This window comes from Melanaphis sacchari, unplaced genomic scaffold (genome assembly GCF_002803265.2).
Source record: "Melanaphis sacchari strain LSU unplaced genomic scaffold, SCAv2.0 Contig0_pilon_pilon, whole genome shotgun sequence".
In the NCBI taxonomy this organism is placed as follows: Eukaryota; Metazoa; Arthropoda; class Insecta; order Hemiptera; family Aphididae; genus Melanaphis; species Melanaphis sacchari.
This window is the reverse complement of record NW_020270366.1, coordinates 3,298,219-3,320,567: the sequence shown is the minus strand read 5'-3', so window position 1 is coordinate 3,320,567 and position 22,349 is coordinate 3,298,219. Positions and strand designations below refer to the sequence as shown.

The 22,349-nt window shown below is 26.2% G+C and overlaps 3 protein-coding genes across 5 annotated transcripts; 2 read left to right on the top strand and 1 right to left on the bottom strand.

Moving 5' to 3' along the window:
• Positions 1-2,075: 2,075 nt before the first annotated feature.
• On the bottom strand, positions 2,076-14,161 carry LOC112594190 (histone-binding protein N1/N2-like). Its single transcript, XM_025338895.1, has 3 exons — positions 13,807-14,161; positions 2,665-3,563; positions 2,076-2,609 (listed from the first exon to the last, which is right to left on the bottom strand). The coding sequence occupies exons 2-3, from the start codon at positions 3,555-3,557 to the stop codon at positions 2,162-2,164; spliced, it is 1,341 nt and encodes a 446-aa protein (XP_025194680.1). The 5' UTR covers positions 3,558-3,563; positions 13,807-14,161; the 3' UTR covers positions 2,076-2,161.
• LOC112594269 lies at positions 4,004-11,946 on the top strand. 3 transcript variants are annotated; one of them, XM_025339001.1, is made up of 6 exons: positions 4,004-4,237; positions 5,517-5,693; positions 5,767-6,049; positions 6,940-7,065; positions 9,884-10,021; positions 11,552-11,835. In XM_025339001.1, exons 2-6 carry the CDS (start codon positions 5,520-5,522, stop codon positions 11,833-11,835), a joined length of 1,005 nt encoding a protein of 334 aa, XP_025194786.1. In that variant the 5' UTR covers positions 4,004-4,237; positions 5,517-5,519. The 3 variants fall into 3 exon arrangements, with proteins under 3 accessions (XP_025194786.1, XP_025194865.1, XP_025194947.1); XM_025339080.1 differs by having other exon boundaries at positions 5,499-5,693; XM_025339162.1 differs by lacking the exon at positions 4,004-4,237 and having other exon boundaries at positions 5,520-5,693; positions 11,552-11,946.
• Positions 14,162-17,783: 3,622 nt separating the features above from the next.
• On the top strand, positions 17,784-21,390 carry LOC112594933 (pre-mRNA-processing factor 6). Its single transcript, XM_025339955.1, has 2 exons — positions 17,784-18,408; positions 18,972-21,390. Exons 1-2 carry the CDS (start codon positions 17,960-17,962, stop codon positions 21,313-21,315), a joined length of 2,793 nt encoding a protein of 930 aa, XP_025195740.1. The 5' UTR covers positions 17,784-17,959; the 3' UTR covers positions 21,316-21,390.
• The last annotated feature ends 959 nt before the right edge of the window (positions 21,391-22,349 follow it).

Sequence of the window (22,349 nt, the reverse complement as noted above, 5' to 3'; positions counted from 1 at the left end):
CTCTATTGTATTGTTACATATTTATAAAGACGTATATACTCATTAATCATACATGACATAAAAATATATGCAAGATCTAGCACATGATATTGAATTAAACTGTATTTCCTTTAAATATTGTTATTAATGTTATATGTTACGAGACAATCTATCAATATTAAAATTAGTTGTCATAATTTTGTATACTTAAAACTCATTTTAAGTGAAAAAAATAGTATCTCTTTTTAACAAAATGTCTATTTAACGAATATTTTTTGAAAAACCTTCAAGTTTTTTAAATAGAGATTCAACTAAATTAGCTATTTTTATTATAAGGACTTGGAAAAAGACGTACCTATTCATGTTATTATAGTAATTTGTTTAAACTAATATTTTAAGTTAAACACATAAAAGTATGCATTTTTTTAAGACAGCGTTTCAATAAATTAAGGAACTATTATTCAGCTGTATAGCTACTCATTGGATAACTCTTACTAGATTTATTAAATTACTAGGGAAAACAGCTATTTATCACATATTGAATAATTAATAATTAATAATCGATTATATATGTTAAGCACATAATTTCTTGTATACGACAAAAAATTATGTGGCTATTTTTGATTGTAGTACCTATACTATTACTTTAAAATCTTAAATAAATACGTGTTACCTGTACCTTAATAAGATAAAGTTATTGCCTATCGATTGTTTGTCCGTTGTAAATAGTTATTGGTTGATACTTTCAAAAGAAAAATATTTAACTTTTTAAGTAATAATTAGATCACGGATTTTTATATACTAAAAAGTATCGAAATATGCAAGACATTTTTTTTATTTATATAAAATTCACAAATCAATCAACTTATAATTAATTACTTAATGAAAATTGTTCACTTTAAAAATTTTTGAATTTTATAAGAATTTGTAATAACCATAAATATGCAAAAAAAATTTTACGATTAGATTTAAAATATTATGATTTGTTGGCCGTTGTAAGCCTATTCGCCGACAAAATGGGGAATTTTCCCGATTTTTGGATTAATCTTTTATTATTTCAAAGTTATATCAATATTTATTCTTATCAATAATTATTAACTTAGAACAAAGTAAACCAAAAATAAGTAGATAATTTTAAAAGATGCAATTTTAATTTACTTGAATACAAATTTTACAAAATAGGTACTTAAAATAATACGTATTGCCAATTTAAGTTGGTTTTTTTAGCCACGAGTTGTATTTTACTACAGCAAGTTTAAGCGAAGTAGTATTTTTGTTTTTTTATTTTATTGTTGTTATATTAGCTATATTTTTCCAATCGAAATATAAACATGAGTAATTAAAGAATCTTTTTCAGTTTGAGATTGAGAAACCATTAAGTGAATAAAAAAATGGTGATAACAATAACAAAAAAAGACATTTAGCGTAACCGAATACTCCAACCAAGTATATTTACTAGTTACTACAACAAATGTTTTTTCAGAAATAACTGTAAAAAGAAAATTAATAATAGGTTTCATAGCACATTTGTTACAAGTTGAACATAGGTAAATCAAGAGCGTTAAAGTTGATCTGAATTTGTCTGTTTTGAATCTGATTTAACTAATTCAACTACTGTAGTAGATATTTAATATTTAAGAAAATTAATTTTTGATGAATCCAAAACACTTGAAACATTTTTAGCGAAATCATTTGATTTAAATTTATGAAGTGAAATTAAAAATCGTTTCAAGAACTGCAAATTGTACAATATACATAATAATAGGGAAGGTATTAAAAGCATTAAAAGTAAAATCAAAATTATATCAAAATCATGTTAAAATTTTAATTGTAAGAAATATATGCATATTGAATAAGTGGAAGTGGAACTAATAAAATTAAATATATATCAAAAGACGTTTACAGACAATTGAAGATTTATGTAAACAACATTTAACAGAACTCCAATTTTTTTTTTCAGGAATAAAAAGTACTTAAAAAAAATATATATGATAGGACAGTCTTGATTTTTATTTGCATGTAATGTAAACTTAATTAAAAAAAAAAAAAAATACAAAAATAATTCACTTAATTAATTAAAATACAAGGTATTTAATTTTGAATGTTAAAAAATAAAAATTAATCCAACGATTTAAAACTGGAGGAATATTATAATAAATTAAATAAATGTACAGATTCTAGATTATGGTTTGGCATTTGAGGACTCTTCAAGTTTAGGAACCTTATTTGGAACTATATCTGATGTTTCTTCTTGTTTAGGTCTTTTACGTACCAAATGATTGATGTTGGATGCCTGTTTGATTGATGATGATGCTTCACCATTTGATGTAGCTAAGTTAGAAGCACCTACAGCAGCTAATAATGCACTCACCGCAGTCTTTTTACGTTCTTTAATATCTACAATTTTTTCTTGTATTTCGGGAATAATAGATTTAACATCTTCAATTTCTGCCTTGATTATGTCACTGCCATTGTTCATATTTTCCAAGGTTTTAATTTTGTGATTTAAAACAGTTACGGCTTCAGTTAACAGTTCAATTGCTTGCTCACCACTTCCACCTAACTCCTGTGCTATACCCAATTGAAATAAAGTCTCAGCAATGATACGACTATCCTCTGGTAATAATAACCTGTAAAATGTAATTTATTATATTAACTTTTATATAATTTTTAAAAACAACTCACCTTCGGATTTCCAAAGATTCTGTCATGTCTTGAATAGCTGTTTCAAATTTTTCATCTTCAATGCTTACTTCTCCACATTTCATTAATACTTCAGCAAGCTTGAGTTTTGATTCCTCAGTATCTTGATTTTTATAAATCACTTTTGCCAAGTCGAGCATTTCCCAAGCAATTTGTAAATCATTAACATCTTCTTCATCTGGTTTTTCTCCTTCATCAACAGAAATATTTTCTTTTTCAGTGGATTGTTCTCCATCTTCATTTTCTTTTGCATCAATTGATGTTTCCTCTGGTAAATTGTCTTCTTTTTCAGTTGATTTGTCATCAACACTGTCATTAGTTTCTTCTTTTCCTAGTTTATTAGTAACATTAGATATAGAAGCTTCATTATCCTCATTCTTTGAATCCATTTCTTCAGTTGAAGTTTCACCGTCATTTTCTTCCTCATCTTTTTCTTCTAATCCAACAGGACTTATTTGATTTTTACTAAGTTCGAGAAGGGCACATCCATAATTGAAATAAGCTTCTGCACATTTTTCATCCAATTCACTATATATGGTTCCAAATAGACTGCATGCTTCACTTAAAACATCAACAGCTTCTTGAAAATCTTTAATTATTAAATGACGTTTACCATCAGTTAAAAGTTGTTCAGCACGCTTTTTCTGTAATTCGATATCTTCAATAGTAGGTTCCTCGTTCTCTTTGTTTTCACTTTCTGATAATTCTTCTTCATTAATTTTAGATTCTTCTGAATTATCAACTGTTTGAATTTCATCAGTTTTAGATTCTTGCAAACCATTTTCTTTTGGTCCTGTTTTTGTATCAATTTTTTCAGCAATATCTTTTTCTTCAACACCAATCTCAGCTTCTTTCTGTACAACTTCAGAAGGCATTTTAACCTAGAAAAAAAATGTATGCTTAGAGATTTTTAGTGATGACTGTTTAAATATTATTATTCCATAATTTCATGATCATTATCAATAATCAATATGGATATAACAAGTTATTTTTATAATAATTTATTGCATAATATATGTTTCTTAAAAAATGAATATTTAACAATATATCATATATTTAAAAACATCTAACGTAATTTATTACTCTTTCGGGTATTTTTAAAATTTAAGTTCGTTAAATTATGACAAATCTTAATTTTATAAAATATAAGTTATGTGATGAATAGAGGTAAAATGATTATATAGTTACATTTTTAGATCACACGGTTAATAAAACTAATCCAACGTCGTCAAGGTGCACTTTAAAAATGTGTAGACCAACATAATACATTTTTATTGTAAATTTTCTTTTTTATGTTGGCTATACTTGTAGTTCGGGAATGTTTATTAGAGGCTTGGCGCCCTTTATACCCCTGTTCCAGATATTATAGATCGGGTCAAACGTATTTTCGCGCACACTGGAGTCTAACAGTCTACTCAGCATCTAGTTATTAATATTGCTTAGTAATCGTGTGTTTTATTGTTTTAAAATCCTCTTCAGGAGCACATTTAAAATTTGGATTAATACAGATATACCTATGTCAAATGTATTAATAATAGCGATATTGTATTAATTGGTAAGACCACATTTTTTATAATTATTATTCATTTCATTAAAAATACTGCTAGAAAACTCTAAAAACGATATGTAATATATATTATTTAAAACACAAATTAAAATACAAACGTGCATTAAAAATAATATTAAGGTATATGTGTACCGTGTAGTATACATAGTTATTTATAATAAAAATTTACAAATAATATTTATTTTAAAACACCATTACAATATATTTATTATTTACAAGCTTATAATAAAATCAGGTATTCGCGCATATAATTATTGAGTAAGCATTAAATTATTAAACCTTATTTGTAATATTGTAACATACCTATTATAAATGGAAATGTATAAGCAACAGTAATATTTATGATTAGTTATTTACATCACCTAATTTTAACCCAGTCTTAAAAATGTACGGTTTATAAGTTTGATCGACGGATAATATTATGAAACTAGCCCACATTTTTAGAGTATTAAGAAATTACAATACCTAAGTCTATATTGGTATAATTATACTTAATATTTTTATTTTCGTGCTAATAAATGTTTTATCCTTGATACTTTAAAATGAAAAGAAATTTTTTATTAATGAAACAATATAACACGGTAATTTTTTTAAATATATCACACAACACATCAAAAATATATTTTAAATGTAAAAATTATAATAATCGTTAACAATGAAGTAAAGAAACGATTCTATAGTAATGCTTAACTTATAATTGTATATTATAATGTAAAATACAATAAAGATATTTAACAACGTGATAAAACCTATGACAAAGTCGTTAATTGTAATAAATTTTTAAATAAAAATACATAATTCAACGTATTCATACTAAAGCAGATATATTAATATATAATATTCTATACATAGCTTATAGATATAGTGTAACCTACCTAAAATTTAAAATATATAGGTTAGAGAAACAATTTTTATTTTCTTAAAGGCAAAGAAATAAGTACACTATGCAAAATTAAATTTGTTTCTTGATTATTTTCATCTCATTAATAGGTCGATTTCGATAATTGATTAAAATATATGATATAATTTAATTCAAGATTTCGTAGACAGGGTCGTTAATTTTACATGTTCCCACAATAAAATTTACGATAACGTAAATCACACAAAAAATTAATATTAATACATTAATTTTTAAATACAATTCTAGTTTGTTATTTTAAGCTGCTATAGTTTTACAAAATTAATTCAAATATATAAACTGATACATAATGTATTTTTAAATTAAAAAACATGGATACCGCTACATAAGTTGGTATTAAAAATATAGAATATGGATACCGTTACGGTTCATTATTGGCCAACGGAAGCACAAGGTTGCTTATCCGTACAACCAGTCACACTTTTCCTCACTATCACGCTCATACTTTCATCGTGTACTACACTTATGTTATGCACATCAGTTTGGACTAATCATTGGGAAAATATGGAATGGGATTTTCAAGAAGTAAATTTTCAATAATTTAACATTTACTAATTAAAAATACTTTACTCATAATAAAACATACATTTTTATTTAGGCAATATCAGTGTTGAAAACACAAAATAAATCATCAGAATGGTACAATAACGTAAATACTGAATGGCTAGTAAATGGAAATATATTAAAAATAACAATTAATACAGCAAAGCCATCTCCAATAAATAATGGAGATGCCTTATTAGTTTTGGCTACAGCAAATCAATATCATCAAGCGGATTTGTACGATATACACTCATTATTACAGCTAACAGAAGAAAGAACTACGGTTATACTTGCACCAATGTATGGTGGGATATGGACTTTATGTATCTCTCTAACAGGTACTTGTAGTCATTCAAAGCATAATAGACGTATGTATGCATAGAAATTATTAAAACAAATGTGAAATAAAATTGGGGAGAACAAGACGGCGCCACTTAATGGATTTATATACAATCCTTTCAATTATTCTCTAACAAAGTTTCCGGGTTTTGTTGTTTTTAAACAATTTATATTAATTACTAGTTAAACCATGAGAAATGCAATTAAGCGTAATAATGAAATAAAACTACAGGATGCCTATTTTAGAATTATTTTGAACTAATTCTCTTATTATTAGAAAATAAATTGTATTATATATTATAGTTAAACGATGCATGATACTTGTAGTTAAGATAACAACTGATATCCAATGCGAGTCGTAACTCAAGTTTTTTTTTTAATTTTGGTAATTAAATGAATATTATAAAGTGGTTTTCAAAAAAAAAAAAAAATCAATAGTTTTTTTTCAAATTTTCTAACAAAAACCAATAGCAACAGATGCAACATTTGAACATAATTCACTTTGCATAAAATCTAAAATAAATACGTTAACATTTTATAATATAATATTACATTAATACTTTTACGGGTAAAGTAATTAAAACATTAAAGGCTAGTCAAATTTAAATAACAACGTCACGAAATGCAGTGGAATAGCAATAATGGCATAAATATACATTATATATTATTATGTAATCAATTCTTAATTTATTAATAGTTAACTAAGGATTATACACTCAAAACATAAAGACTTCGTAAATATATTGCAATGTAAAAATATATTATAGAACAGTACATTTATATGTACTTCAAATATTCAATAAATTATATTATATTAATTAATCTAATTTGAAAATATTTTTCCAAATTCATATAAGAATTTGGAACTAATAATTTTGTCAATTCTCAGAAGATCAGTTAGTACAACTGTACCGAGAAACATACAATACAATGGGATTAATGTTACCCAAATGTGTGAATTATTTAGCTGAAGAATCTACAGAAGAAGACCATTTTAAACCAGACTGGCATCATAGTAAGTAATATATATAAAATATGCGTATAGTTCCTATATTGTTTTTATGTGTAACAACTACAAGAAATTATTTTTGTCTGTAAGCCAAATATAATAAATAATAACAACAATAGAATGTTAACTTAGTAAATTTAATAGTTTAAAATTCATTCTTTTTGTATTTTATACATATATACATACAAATAAAAATCGTTAAATTAAAAAAAAATAATAAAGTAAAAAGTCACGCAACTATTAAGTTTATTCAGGTATACATTTACACACACACACACACACACACACACACATAATATATTATGTGTTAATAAATATCATGCTTTAATAATGGTATGGTAGAAAAATTCTTGCATATTAATAATAATCACGCAAAATAAATAAATACGTATACTTTTCTAACTTGCGCATCGATTAAATATTTTATTATTTTAATTTAAATACATTTTAGTTATTTACATATTTCCACTTTAAAACAATTATATAAAAAGACTGTAAAAATTATCTATATAAAAACCCCGATTTCACTATTTATGATTCTTAGAGATAGGATTTTTTTCTTTTAGTACTTATACACAATGCTATCGAAGTTACAACTTCAATCCATTATACAATTATTTAAAATTATAGAATGTGACAATTTTGTCATGCATTTTTTTTAAGCTATCTTGAGATATCTATATATTAAGTTAATATATACATATATTAATTTATCTACATTTTCTAAATAGTTTCTAAGTAAAAATAAAAAACACGCTTAATGTGCTCAATATAATCGTTTAGATGTCGAGAATAATTTTTACACCGGGAAATGATCCTAAGGAAACCTCAAATTTACTACAAATACACATGGATCTAATTGATGAGTAGTCATCAATTGGAAAATTAAGATTCGCCCTAATAAATAAATATATACCGCACTCACACTAAAAAAATCCATACCACCTCCTTACCATTTTCAAGAAATACCAATCCCAATATTCTCAATAGTAAAATATTTAAATGTCATACTTGATAGATGGTTGTCTTGGGGTCCTCACATTAAATTAAAAAGGAAAATTCTCAATAATCGACTTCACTTACTTTACTTAATTCAGATATAAAAACTAGCGTTCCACACAAAAATTACCTTAAATAAATCCCTATTAAAGACTATTTAATCTAAATTTTTGGAATGTGCAAAACATTCCTAAATACGTACCCTCTTCAAACCATTCACTCCATCATCACCGCATTATCTCTTCTGCGCTATGATATATATCCAATTCTACACTTTATAATAAAAACAGTAAATCAGTTGGCCACAAAACATTATTAAAAATTTCACTCTAAATTACAATTTCATTCAAATCCTTTAATTGCTGATCTTGCATCCAACTCACTTCCTATTACCACCCCCTCTCGCCATCTAAGGAGGAATTTAAATTAATGATGATAATTAACAATCATCATTTAATTTATAAAAAAAAAAAGTTGGGTTCTATCACTAGATGGCATCCCTCCTCATGTGTATTTATTATCATTGTATTATCTAATTCACTTATTATGCCCTGTGGCATAAGTTGTAAATATTTTTTTTAAATAATAATAAAAAAAATTGAGATGATCGATAAATGTATTGATTTTTCATTTATTTATTTGTGAACACGATAATTAATCGATAAAATATTTCGATCTTTAACTTAAAAAAATAATATTAGATGCTAGAAATTTTATTAATGTAAGCGTTTCTTACAAATGGTAGTTTTCGAAATATTTTGACCATTTTTTCTATTTAAGCAGAATTATTTATAAATATTTTCGACATTAGTTGTTTTCATATCTGTATAAAAAATCTTTAAAAACATAAGCAAAATGTATTTTTTTTTATACATTTGAAGTTAAAATTAATACCAAAATTCAAAAAAATCTTCAATTTTTATAGCTAAGGGTTAAACATTAATACGGATGTTACTTATGAGTAGTTCATATCGGAACTAAAAAATGGGCAAATGTTAACTCCTCTAAAAGCATTTAGCTACCATATTATATTGAACGTAAATTTCCTTAAAAAACATTATGTTACTATACTATAAACTTAGGTTAATTCCTCTAACAGATCATTTTAATTGCATCAATATTTATTTATGTATTATATTTTATAAAATTCGTACATCAATTTAATTTCATGATTTTTAGGTGGTTTATAATAATATTCAATTTATTTGTATGGTAACTACTTATAATTATGTCATTATATACTTTAAATATTTTGTTTTCTGAAAAACAAATTATAAAAAAACATTTTTGAACAACACATGAACTATATAATGAAGTTGGTGTTAAATTCAAATACATTTTTTTTTTTTTACTGATTCTGAAATACTTGTATGCTACAATGGCCAGAAATTAAATTAGACAGCTGTTACTAACACAGGCATACTGGCACGCAGTTGAGACTTGTGCTCTTAACTGATAATAAAAATAATAAATTAGAAATTTATAAGTGGTTATATTACTGTTTTGGCTAAATATATTTGAAATCAGAGTATGTTGAAAACTGTTTTAGTATTGACTTGTATAACACTAAACTAAATGATGACCACTAAAATAAATTTTATGATCAAGTTATAATAAAATATATATATGACCAACAAGAAATTTTTCCATCTTAAGTCTGGGCAGAAGAACCTCCAGTAAATTGACAAATATTTAAAAAAATTATAATTTGTAATATAATTTTATAGTTGAAAGAACAAAAACATAATATAAATAATATATTATTATTTAATAAATATTGTTATGAAATATTATTTTTTTAAGTACCTATAAAATTATGTTTAAGGAATGCAAAATGTGTCAATATCATGTGCGTTGGTATGCATTATAATAATTGTTACTGCATCATTGATTGGTCTTTTTTCTATTTTCCGTCATCAAATTAGTGCTATGCTAATCACTGCTGTAATGTATTTATTAGCAGGTAATATTTTAAATGTCAACTTATATATTTTACAAAAACTATAAAATTTCAAATTTAACCCTAAAATATGTTAAATATTATAAAAAGCCTTTAAATAATGTATGTTTTGGTAAAAGTATGAATGAGTAAAATTTAAGTTATAAAGACACTACTGGTTTATCACTGTATATAAATTTAATATTTCACAGTTTAATATAAGTGAATTTTAGGATGTACTATTTAACAATTTCATCATACTCCAAATGATTATTTGTGGTTAGTTTTTACAGAGAAAAATTGTTTAGATCAAAGTAAATAAAATTGTATGGTAAATGTAAGCAATATGTGAATGTTATATAACTCAATTTTGTACATAGGTATTTAAATAAGAAAAATAAAAAATAATAATATAATAAACTAAAATTAAATACATTATTTCAATAAACACCATTGATAATATGATACAATTATGGATTTGCTCAAGAGATAATAAAAATTAAAAATTATATAATATTATTGCAGTATAACAGTATAAGACACATTTTACTATGTTATATTGTAGTAAAGGAATCTCATTAGTCATTACAAATCTATAAAAATGAATTGTACAAACTATACTTATTTTACAATTGTTAGAAGATATTGTTTCTAAAATTAAAAAAGTAAAATAATAATTTATAAATAACTTAATTGAAAAATGTAATCACTTTTATAATTTAAAAAAATATTGTGATTGATAAATACAAACATTAGAAAAATAGATAGTAGCTGACCCCTCATTGTACGTTAGAAATGTCAACTGTATGATCCAAACTTCATTTAATTTATAATTGTACATTTTTGGCATTTAATGGTGTTCAAAACTTAAAAAATTTTATTGACCATCTTGAATCTCAAAAAAATTGTGCAAGCATATCACTTTAAAATAATTTCTTATTGCACAAAAATATGGTGGAATGAAGGTACCATGAAAATTATTTTTATCAATAAATTTCTCGGAATGACTGATATCTACACAAAAATATCAAACACATAATTTTTTGATGGACAAAAAGGTCAGATTGCAGATAACTGGAAACATGTTGGGCACACAATATGTATATAGGTATATAATTTACATGTTATTTAATTGTTTATTAACTTAAACAAATTCTATTGCGATAGGAACCTTATCCGTGATATAAACTTCCATTAAGAAAAAAAAATTAAAATAATCAGTTGAGTAGTTTTTAAGAACATTAGCATCGAAGGTTTCAATTTTCAATTTTATATATTAAAATATAATTTATAATAGTAAGGTTTTTTTTATTACATTTCAAATTGTAACTATACTCAATTGTTACCAATATAAATTAGCAAAAGATAGAAACTATGACATTTATCAGTAATAGCCAGTAAAAGTTAGGTTTTACAGAATTTATACTTTTACCATAATACTTAAAATTTAACAGTATCATATTGTTTAATAGATTTTAAATTATATATATATTAAAATAAATTTTCAAATAATTTTTGTTTTCTATGTAAAAAACATAAATTCTTATTTTATAGCAACTTTTGGTTTGTTCACATTGGGAATAATGCACAATAAACATCATTCAAGAAAAACGCATAGCCAGAATAATTGCAATCAATCACTAGCACTTATTGATGGCATGATCAATGTCAATGGAAATATGTGTCAAACAATACATTTTTGGGAACAATTGCTGACTGCTAGAATATATTCACTAGGCTGGAGTGTAAGTTTAGGATGGGTAGCAGTTATTTTATGTATTTTAACTAGCTGTCTATGGATTATTTTATCTAAGATAATGAGATTCACTATAAAATAGTAGTTAATAACTATTGTTCAATCTATATTCAAACAACTAATTAACTAAACATAACCGGATAATTAATAATTATTATGTTTATGTATTTATACATTTATAAAATAACTATTGTTAGGCTATTTTTTATTTATAAATATTGAAGATAATACTATACATTTTTGATTCTACATTACCACAAAATGTTAACAATAATTTACTGTCAACAATTAAAACTAGGAACATATATTTGTTATTATCTATTTTAAAATATTAAGCATTCAGCAAGTTTTTTAATACAAATTTTATTTAAACTAAAATGTTTACCTCAATCTTCTAATAATCATAATATTTAATTCCTTACTACCTATTAGTCAATGATGCCTGTATTTTCTAATTGTATAGTACTTTTATTAAAACATGAAATCTTATGAGATATGTTTTCAAGCTTTAATTAATAAATTACAGTTGCCAATCAACATGATATTTATACTTAGAACAATGCTATTATAATTTAAAATTTGTTACTACTTAATAATTTTTATACTAATACAATTTTAATTGTATTCACTGGATTAAAAAATAAAAAAATAGATAGACAATGGGGTTGTACCTTCTATTCTTTAATAGAATCTAATCTATTATACTTTTTATCATTAACACAAATAACTTGAAGATGAGGCCAATGGATTATCCATTTTACATCTTACAAGGAAATAAAACTTCAATGTTCAAATAAATGCATTTTTTTTAAGATTAATATTACAATTTTGACTAGTTGATCATAGAAAACAGAAATTAACGACTTAAGTCGAAGAAACCTACTTTTCTTTTTAAGGGTATGGTTTGATCAAACCAGACAAAAATTATTATTTTCTTATAGTCTGATAAAAAAATACATTGTACGTATTATAATATAATAAGAGATTTAAGAAATTACTTTAAGCGAGGAATTAACTTATTAAAATTGTAATATTATTCATAGTTATAACTCACTTAAAAATTGAATTCATATTTATTTTTTTTATATTATATTATTCATTTATTTTCATATAAACATAATCACCATAACTAATTTTTTTTGGTTTTTATTTATTTATAATTTATTTCTTATGAAGAAATAATTAAGTGCTACAAGTAGTAGATTATCTTTATGCCTTATAACAGAATAATTTTGTTTTCTATTAAAAAGTCATTATTATGTTGATTTTTCTATATAATAAGTAATAAGTAAAAGATAATTTTATTATTTTTTTATTTGACTTAAATATTAAAACTTCTAATCAATTAGTTTGACAAAATTAAAATTCTTTATCAAACATTTAAAACAGATATTCTTTAACTCACAATTATTTTATTTGTTATATGGTCATATCTTATAAGTTATAAGTGTTATAACTAAGATTTGGACTTCATGACTTTTCACATTTATATTTTTACTTTTTTTTAAGTAATAAAATATAATAAAATAATAGTGTGTACATCTACTATTATATTATAAAGAAAATCAATAAATAGGTTAGAACCTATGTCACTTAACTGATTAAGTCAAAAATGAATGCAACTATAGATAATAATATTTTACACACAATAACAAAAAATATATTATAATATAAACAGCAACAATAATAACATACAAGTACATGACAGAGGTACTAATCATTTTCTATCAATTAGAATCCTAAAGTAAAATTACAATAGGTATCAAAGAAAAAATAATAATTTACTAAATACTGTGGAAAAATTAAAGACAAAACCCAAACTAGTTTCCCGCCAAATATACCTAATACAGATTAAAAACTTTTTTTATTAAATTTAACTAATATTATTATTTTTTACAAATAAAAAAATATAAAATTAATGAATTTCTTAACGACGAAACCACATGTTCAATAATTGTATAAGATCCAGGAATAACATATATTAGACATTTAATATAGGCACTTATTTTAAAGGCTAACTAATTGTTGATGGTAAAACTAATAAGTGACTTACCTATCAAGGGAAGATCCGTTGAAAAAAAATGAAGAATTATTACTTGAACAATAAATATTGAGTTGTTACTTATTAGGAGTTGGCCACAAAAACGTGGAAACCGTAAATAAGTAAGAACCAAGAACACTAAACACTGAGTGTCTGATGCCTGCAACAGCCAACAATAACGTTAAATATTAATAACGGATATTGCGATAATAGTAATCATTAATTGTCGCTGATTCGCCAAACAACGAAATTTTATAGGAAAACCCGCTATATCACTATGACTTAGTTCATAGTTAAATAAAAAAGATAACGGATAACCTAATTCTCGTAATACACCAATGAAAAAATGTAGAATTATGAAGGGCTTGTTTTACAATAGTGTGGTAAACTCGAATTCAGTTAAACCTCGGTTATCAATGAACTCTTAGGTTAACTTACTGTCAGTATTACAATCGTCGATTTGGTCCAGTTCAGGTAAACTATGGTTATACCGTTAATTTTTGCAATACGATTGGTACTACTCTATAATGAACGGAAAAGCAGACTGGTAATTGTGATGTTTTCAGTTTCGATGTGATAACTTGTATGACAATATATTTTATTCTTTATTCGCAAATGTAATTATATAAAATTATAAACATTGTAAACACTAAACTTGTCTTAACTCCCTTACTCCCCAAATATTTTATAAATTCCCTTAAAAATATTTTGATACCGTAGTATGTACACTTCTGTTGATTCCCAAAGATGAGCAAGCAAGTTAATTATAATAATTAATTTAAGTTAAATGTATTGATAAGTTAGAAGTTACTAGTTAATAAATCATAAATTTAGATCAACAAGTTAAAAGTTAATATAGAAAATAATATTATCTCAACTTAGTTTAAAAAAGTTGATCTACATTCATTAATTAGTATGAGGATCATATAACACGGCAGTTCTTATTTTTTTGTAAATCACGGACCCCTGATCAAGATTTTTAAAAATCGAGGACCCCTCACCGATTTTTTTCTAATATCTTCTTTTAAGACATCTCGTGTAATAATTTTTCATAAAAAAGTAATATAAATTATTTTATTTTTAATATTCTTAAAATTTAATTATTATTTACTTATTCTGATTCGGTTGGTGTTGCATCTGAATGGTAGGTAGTAAATATATGACTGCCAACAAAGAATTGTATACTTCTAATGCTTGTATATTTCGTATTAATAAGAAAAACTGATAATAAATATTATTAATAAAATTATTGGGTGTAGAATCTAACATTGTAGATACTTACTTAATCGTATCGAATTCCATTTTATCTCGTCATTGGTGTAATAAAAATAAGATAAGTCTATCTCTTATATAATAAATATACATATATCTTATACAATAATATATAGGTATATATATATAAATATAAGAATCCAACAATATTGTAATAATGTACTTATGTAGTTGAATTTAGGTAAAAATGTCCATGGTAAAATTTCTGCTAAGCATTTCGTCGATATCTGCTGAATGTGAATGGTTTCTAACCAATAATGAATTATTTTTTAATAAATCTGTAGTTAGTGATGCAGAACAATTTAACAAATTACGTTTTACACAATACCAACGAATTTTGGTTTTTAGCATATGTTGAATGGTATATGCATACCTATCTAAACACAACTTGTCATGATTTTTATTTGATTTAATATTATCAACCATTTTTCAATTAAGATTTTTATTAATATTTTCTATAAATGTAATAAAATAAAATAACACGCGTCACGCACGCACTCACGCAAAAATGATACAATTAAAAATTAAGAACTGAAACAGATAATTGTGTTACCTACCACCTGTGTTACCGACGTATAATACGTTGTAACAAAATCATCTCGATAATCTTATCGTAATAACCGTTAAATTATGTCAATCACAAATTAGATAGGTATAAATATCTTCAGGTATTCACATAGTATAGAAAATATACAGCCATACAGTGTTTTTTTTTTTTTGTTTTTAATATGGATAACTAATGTGATACAAAGGATTCCCATTTTATTATAATACGATCAATCAATTTTTCGATTTTGGAAAATTTTACCAAGAACATTCTTGGTTTCAGACATTTTACTCCGGATATTTTTACCGTGAACATTTTTGTATAATACCTGTGTAGTTATGTCGTTATGTAGTCATTAAGTCATATGACGAAAAGGCTGCTGCAGACCCGGGAGTAACTACGTTAACTATTATAATTTCCTAAATTATAATAAACTAATTTATTACATTTTTATGATAATCTACAATGTACATTATTTAGTGCACATCACATTACATGGTTATTAAATATTTTATTTTTTTTTTTATTTTAAAATATATATTTACAATCTGTATCTTGTGTACAATAAGCAAAGTTGATAAAATATAAAAGAGACTAAAATTACATAACATGAATTACATGAGGAGGGAGACTATCCATTGATAGAACCCTCCAGAACAAATTACTTATTTATTTAGGAGATCTCTACACCATCGTCTTTTGAGACGTCGTGGAGGGTTGGATTAAATATTTAAACTATACACATGTTGCGTCCCATTGAACAACGTCGATTCATATATCCACGCGGAAATGATAATATTAATATGTTAAATATAAAGTACATTTTTATTTAATTTATAAAAAATACACTAATTTAAGTACAAGATGTTTGGTGAGCGGTGTTATGACCGGTCTCAAAAATACTGATAACTAAGACAATGTATGGTGTTACAACTTACAACCTACCTTTAAGCGTCTTGGATATCTCTAACCGTGAGACAAACTCTGGCTCATGTTGCCATTATGAATGGTCTTCACACAATGAGTCAGCGGCGGAGTTGGTGACTTACGATGACACGTGCACCCTCGATTTGCGATCAGTGTTCTAAGAAGTGATAGCCCTTTTCTGGCTTGTCTTCTCACAGTAGCGATGTTTTCTGAGAAGTTCGCGGCGTGTAATTGTGTTTTAATTGATTAATTAAATAATACAATGCTCACACTATCCATTCTGGCCTTTCATTGTCTCTATCATTCGCTACACGGATCATGTGTCACCATTGTCACCTCGTTATGTGAATACATGTGTTATAACTATCGATATTATTACATGGTCCGTGAATATATAAGTATTACAATAAAATATTCAATATTATTACGGGGCCTGTGATATAAATTATCAGCATTCAGCGTTATTACTTATTACAGGGTCTGTAACACACGTCTCAATTAATAATTTAAAAATATTATTTTTTATATCAAGTACTAAGTAGTTGATCGATTATTAATTGTCTACAACTTTGTACGTTTTTATTTCTATATTTACATTTACTCATTGTGTCACTAGGTACAGATTGTAAATTTCATCAAAAACTAAAAAAAATAACTATGAAGACAGTGGTTATATAATATATCTACATCTATCTAATCTAATCCAGTAGTATGAAAAAGAGAGCGCCAGCCACTCATCCCTATGCTCTCTTGCTCATTCCCACTATTGGTTTTTATTCTGCTGTCGCCGCCACCACCACACCCTCCACACATACTGACGATGAAGATTTCGTTGAACTGACAGACTTCTAACTTTCCCTATAAAAAGAAAGATGTTTCTTAAGCAGCTTAATCATTTTATGAAGCGGAGAAATGATTGATGAACAATGTTTTAATCATTTTCGTTTCTCCAAACATTTAACATACTAATTAGTAATTACCGACATACATACATAACTGAAGTTAAAATCAATGATGAATAATTGTAATACGGTCTTTTTCATTTGATTTTGGTAAAAAACTATTAATATGAAACTATTTTTTATAGTAACTACTAAAACAGGCCTATAGGCTATAATACATTTTTCAAATTAAGATTAAAGAATCATGGAGTAAACCATTATTCTTGGATGAAAAACCATAGTTAGTTTATTCTATCAATAACAAAACTTATAGACTATAGTTTGATAGCATTGAAAATAGATAAGACTGTAATAAAGTTTTAGACTGAAAACAGTGAAAACAATAAACATTAAACAACAAGACGAGAAATCGGAGAAATAGTAAGATACGGAAATCAGTAAAGTAATAAAATCTTAGTTCTGAATTTTAAAATTTGAATGTTTGTCGGTTAAATTAAATTTAAATAAAATAACTATAATGGCAGCACCACCAGCCGCATTAGTAAGTAAGGTAAAAAAACATTTTATTGGAATTCCTGCACCTCTTGGATATGTCGCTGGTGTTGGTCGTGGTGCTACAGGATTTACAACACGGTCTGATATTGGTCCAGCGCGAGATGCTAATGATGTTTCCGACGATCGACATGCACCACCCACAAAAAAAAAAAAAAAGGATGAAGAAGAAGATGATGATGAAGATTTGAATGATTCTAACTATGATGAATTTAGTGGTTATGGTGGTTCATTATTCAGTAAGGATCCATATGATAAAGATGATGAAGAAGCAGATATGATTTATGAAGAAATTGATAAACGAATGGACGAAAAACGTAAAGAATATAGAGAAAAACGATTAAAAGAAGAATTAGAAAAATATCGACAAGAACGACCAAAGATTCAGCAACAATTCAGTGACTTAAAAAGAGGGTAAATTAATATATATATATTTATTATATACATAACTTTATTCCATTGTGGTAAGAATAGCTTTCTTATGAAGTTAACGATTAATGTAAAATCAGGGGTAGGTCTTAATAATCCAAGACCCATGTATAATTCATGTACTTTAATAAATTGGAATTTTATGGAGATTAGTTATTTACATTTTCATGAGAATAATTAATGGGTGGATGAATAGTTGTTTCATAAAAAAAATAAATTCCTAACTGCAACTGATTATATGTGCATATATAGTGTAGTTCAAAATAAATTTTACTCATTGATTAATAACTTAAAAAAAAAAATAAATGTTTAGTCTAATTATTTAAGTCCTTAAATTAACATTTAAATTTTAATGCTTGATAAAATAATGTGCTATCAACCAGTAGACTATATTCAATAGTAGGATTTATTTTGTTTTAAAATATTCTATTCTGTTATGTATATTCAATAAAATATTTTTTTTGTTTTTGTTGGTTACACTTTTAGCACTATTTACCATATATTTAAACACTATTTTTACACTTTTCTAAAAATGTATTATTTTTTAGATTAACTATGGTTAGTGAAGACGAATGGCGTAATATTCCAGAAGTTGGTGATGCTAGAAATCGTAAACAAAGGAACCCTAGAGCTGAAAAATTTACTCCACTGCCTGACACTGTACTTTCAAGAAGTCTTGGTGGTGAAAGTACTTCTTCTATTGATTCAGCAAGTGGTCTTATGAGTCAATATCCACATGGTACTGTTACACCTGGAATGTTAACTCCATCTGGAGACTTAGATTTAAGAAAAATGGGACAAGCTCGTAATACTTTAATGAATGTAAAACTTAATCAAGTATCAGACTCTGTTGAGGGACAAACAGTCGTTGATCCTAAAGGGTATTTAACTGATTTACATAGTATGATTCCAACATATGGGGGAGATATTAATGATATAAAGAAAGCTAGATTATTGTTAAAGTCTGTTAGAGAGACTAATCCTAATCATCCACCAGCTTGGATAGCATCAGCACGTCTTGAAGAAGTAACAGGAAAAATTCAAGCTGCTCGTAACGTTATAATGAAAGGTTGTGAAGATAATCCAAAATCTGAAGATCTTTGGCTTGAAGCTGCTCGTTTACAACCTCCAGAAACTGCCAAAGCTGTTATCGCTCAAGCTGTTAGGCATATTCCAACATCAGTTCGTATTTGGATTAAAGCTGCTGATTTAGAATCTGAAACTAAAGGTAAAAGAAAAGTTTACAGAAAAGCCTTAGAACATATTCCCAATTCAGTTAGATTATGGAAAGCAGCTATTGAGTTGGAAGATCCAGAAGATGCTCGAATCTTGTTAAGTCGTGCTGTTGAATGTTGCCCAACTAGTGTTGATCTATGGTTAGCTTTAGCTCGATTAGAAACATATGAAAATGCACGTAAAGTGTTAAATAAAGCTCGTGAAAATATTCCTACTGACAGACAAATTTGGACTACTGCTGCTAAATTAGAAGAAGCTAACGGTAATATCAATATGGTTGAAAAAATTATAGACCGCGCTATATCTTCATTAACTGCTAATGGTGTTGAAATTAACAGAGAACAATGGATTAAAGAAGCAATTGAAGCTGAAAAATGTGGTTCAGTAAAAACATGTCAAGCTCTCATTAAAGCTATTATTGGATATGGAATAGAAGATGAAGACCGTAAACATACTTGGATGGAAGATGCTGACTCATGTGCTAGTCAATTAGCGTATGAGTGTGCAAGAGCTATTTTTTCTCATTCGTTAGCTGCTTTTCCCAGTAAAAAATCTATTTGGTTGAGAGCTGCTTATTTTGAAAAAAATCATGGTACAAGAGATTCTTTAGAAACATTGTTACAAAAAGCTGTTGCTCATTGTCCAAAATCTGAAGTATTATGGTTGATGGGAGCTAAATCAAAATGGTTAGCTGGTGATGTACCAGCTGCTCGTGGTATATTATCTCTAGCATTTCAAGCTAACCCAAACTCAGAAGAAATTTGGCTTGCTGCTGTCAAATTAGAGTCTGAGAATTCAGAATTTGACCGTGCTAGACGTTTATTATCTAAAGCCAGAGCTTCAGCTCCAACTCCAAGAGTAATGATGAAATCTGCTAAACTTGAATGGTGTTTGAACAATTTAGATACAGCTTTACAAATTCTTGAGGAAGCTCTTATTAAATTTCCAGATTATGCTAAATTATGGTTAATGAAAGGCCAGATTGAAGAACAACAAGGAGATGTAGATAGAGCACATGAAACTTTTAATTCTGCATTAAAGAAATGTCCTAGTTCTATTCCTTTATGGATCTGGTTAGCCAGATTAGATGAAAAAAGAAAAATGTTAACTAAAGCAAGATCAGTATTGGAAAAAGGTCGTTTGAAAAATCCACATAATCCAGAACTATGGTTAGAAGCTATACGTATAGAATTTCGTGCTGGTATGAGAGATATAGCAAATACAATGATGGCCAAAGCACTACAAGAATGTCCAAATGCTGGAATATTATGGTCAGAAGCTATATTTTTAGAAGCAAGACCACAACGAAAAACAAAAAGTGTGGATGCTTTAAAGAAATGTGAACACGATGTGAATGTACTTTTAGCTGTCTCCAAATTATTTTGGAGTGAACGTAAATTACAAAAGTGCCGTGAATGGTTTAATAGAACAGTGAAAATTGATCCAGACTTTGGAGATGCTTGGGCATATTTCTATAGATTCGAAGTATTACACGGAACTGAAGAAGTACAACTAGATATTAAAAAGAGGTGTATTGCAGCAGAACCTCATCATGGTGAAGCATGGTGTATTGTATCAAAAAACATTAATAACTGGAGACTTACAACTGAAAATATTTTGATGTTAGTTGCTAAAGATTTACCTATTCCTATTTAAGTAACTTAATTTAAATATTTGTTTTTTTATGGGCTATTTTAGTATGTGAAATGTAAATAAACACTAAAAAATAATTTTTTTAAGTTATACTGATGTTATTAAAATGTGAGTTTGTATTAATTTATTAATTACAATCAGTTTGAAATATCTATTTAAAAATATATATCTACAATAATAAAAATAAGTATAACATTTTAATAATGTAATTAATAATTTTATAAAATACTTAAACAAGAGGAGTTACAAATATATATATATATATATGTAAATACATACATACATTTTATTGATAGATATTTGTTTTGGAAATAACTAAATGAAATGGACACAATTTTAAATACTATATAATAATTTTGATAATGAAAATACGATATTAAAACATTCTTTTCCTTGTTACTACTGCTGGTATCTAGATGTATCCATCATTTCTACACATTAACACGTTAACTGCCATGTGTACATACAAAAAAATGCCTATACATGAATGACAATTTTCCGTGTACAAAATAAGCTGCCATGTGTACATTATTTTGTACACGGGAAAATTGTCATTCATGTATAGGCATTTTTTTGTATATTTGCATGTCTAAAATTAGTCAAAATTAAAAGTAGATTAAAATAGTAACAAGTACTGCTATGTGTTCGCTAAAAATAAAGAAATTGTCTTAAGGGCCACGAGATTCATATTCCTGTCTAAAATCAACAGTATTGTGTCAGGATTTTGAACACGTAGATGGTGATTTTAATAACGTCAGTGTACATAATAATGTACACGAAAGCAAGTTTGGCAATTTATGGCGTGTACACAAAAATGTACACATGGCCTTCCGGGTAATGTATGAAAAAAGTAGGTGGCAGTTAACGTGTTAATATTATATTTTTATGCTTTACAAAGTTGTATTAACCTAGATAATAGATATACTTTAAGATAGTACGCATTACTGTGAATCATAAGTATAATTTTATAAATTAAGTTTATGTGCTCATGTTGAAAAAGTTAAATAAATGTGTGGTATCAAAAGGTGACAAGAAAT

Bases quoted from the DNA above. Each gene is read 5' to 3' on its own strand.
- LOC112594190 (XM_025338895.1), bottom strand. From the start codon at position 3,557: ATGCCTTCTGAAGTTGTACAGAAAGAAGCTGAGATTGGTGTTGAAGAA. The intron at 2,610-2,664 runs GTGAGTTGTTTT...TACATTTTACAG, and splicing joins GAATCTTTGGAAATCCGAAG to GTTATTATTACCAGAGGATA.
- LOC112594269 (XM_025339162.1), top strand. From the start codon at position 5,520: ATGGATACCGTTACGGTTCATTATTGGCCAACGGAAGCACAAGGTTGC. The intron at 5,694-5,766 runs GTAAATTTTCAA...ATTTTTATTTAG, and splicing joins TGGAATGGGATTTTCAAGAA to GCAATATCAGTGTTGAAAAC. The intron at 10,022-11,551 runs GTAATATTTTAA...CTTATTTTATAG, and splicing joins TGTAATGTATTTATTAGCAG to CAACTTTTGGTTTGTTCACA.
- LOC112594933 (XM_025339955.1), top strand. From the start codon at position 17,960: ATGGCAGCACCACCAGCCGCATTAGTAAGTAAGGTAAAAAAACATTTT. The intron at 18,409-18,971 runs GTAAATTAATAT...ATTATTTTTTAG, and splicing joins TTCAGTGACTTAAAAAGAGG to ATTAACTATGGTTAGTGAAG.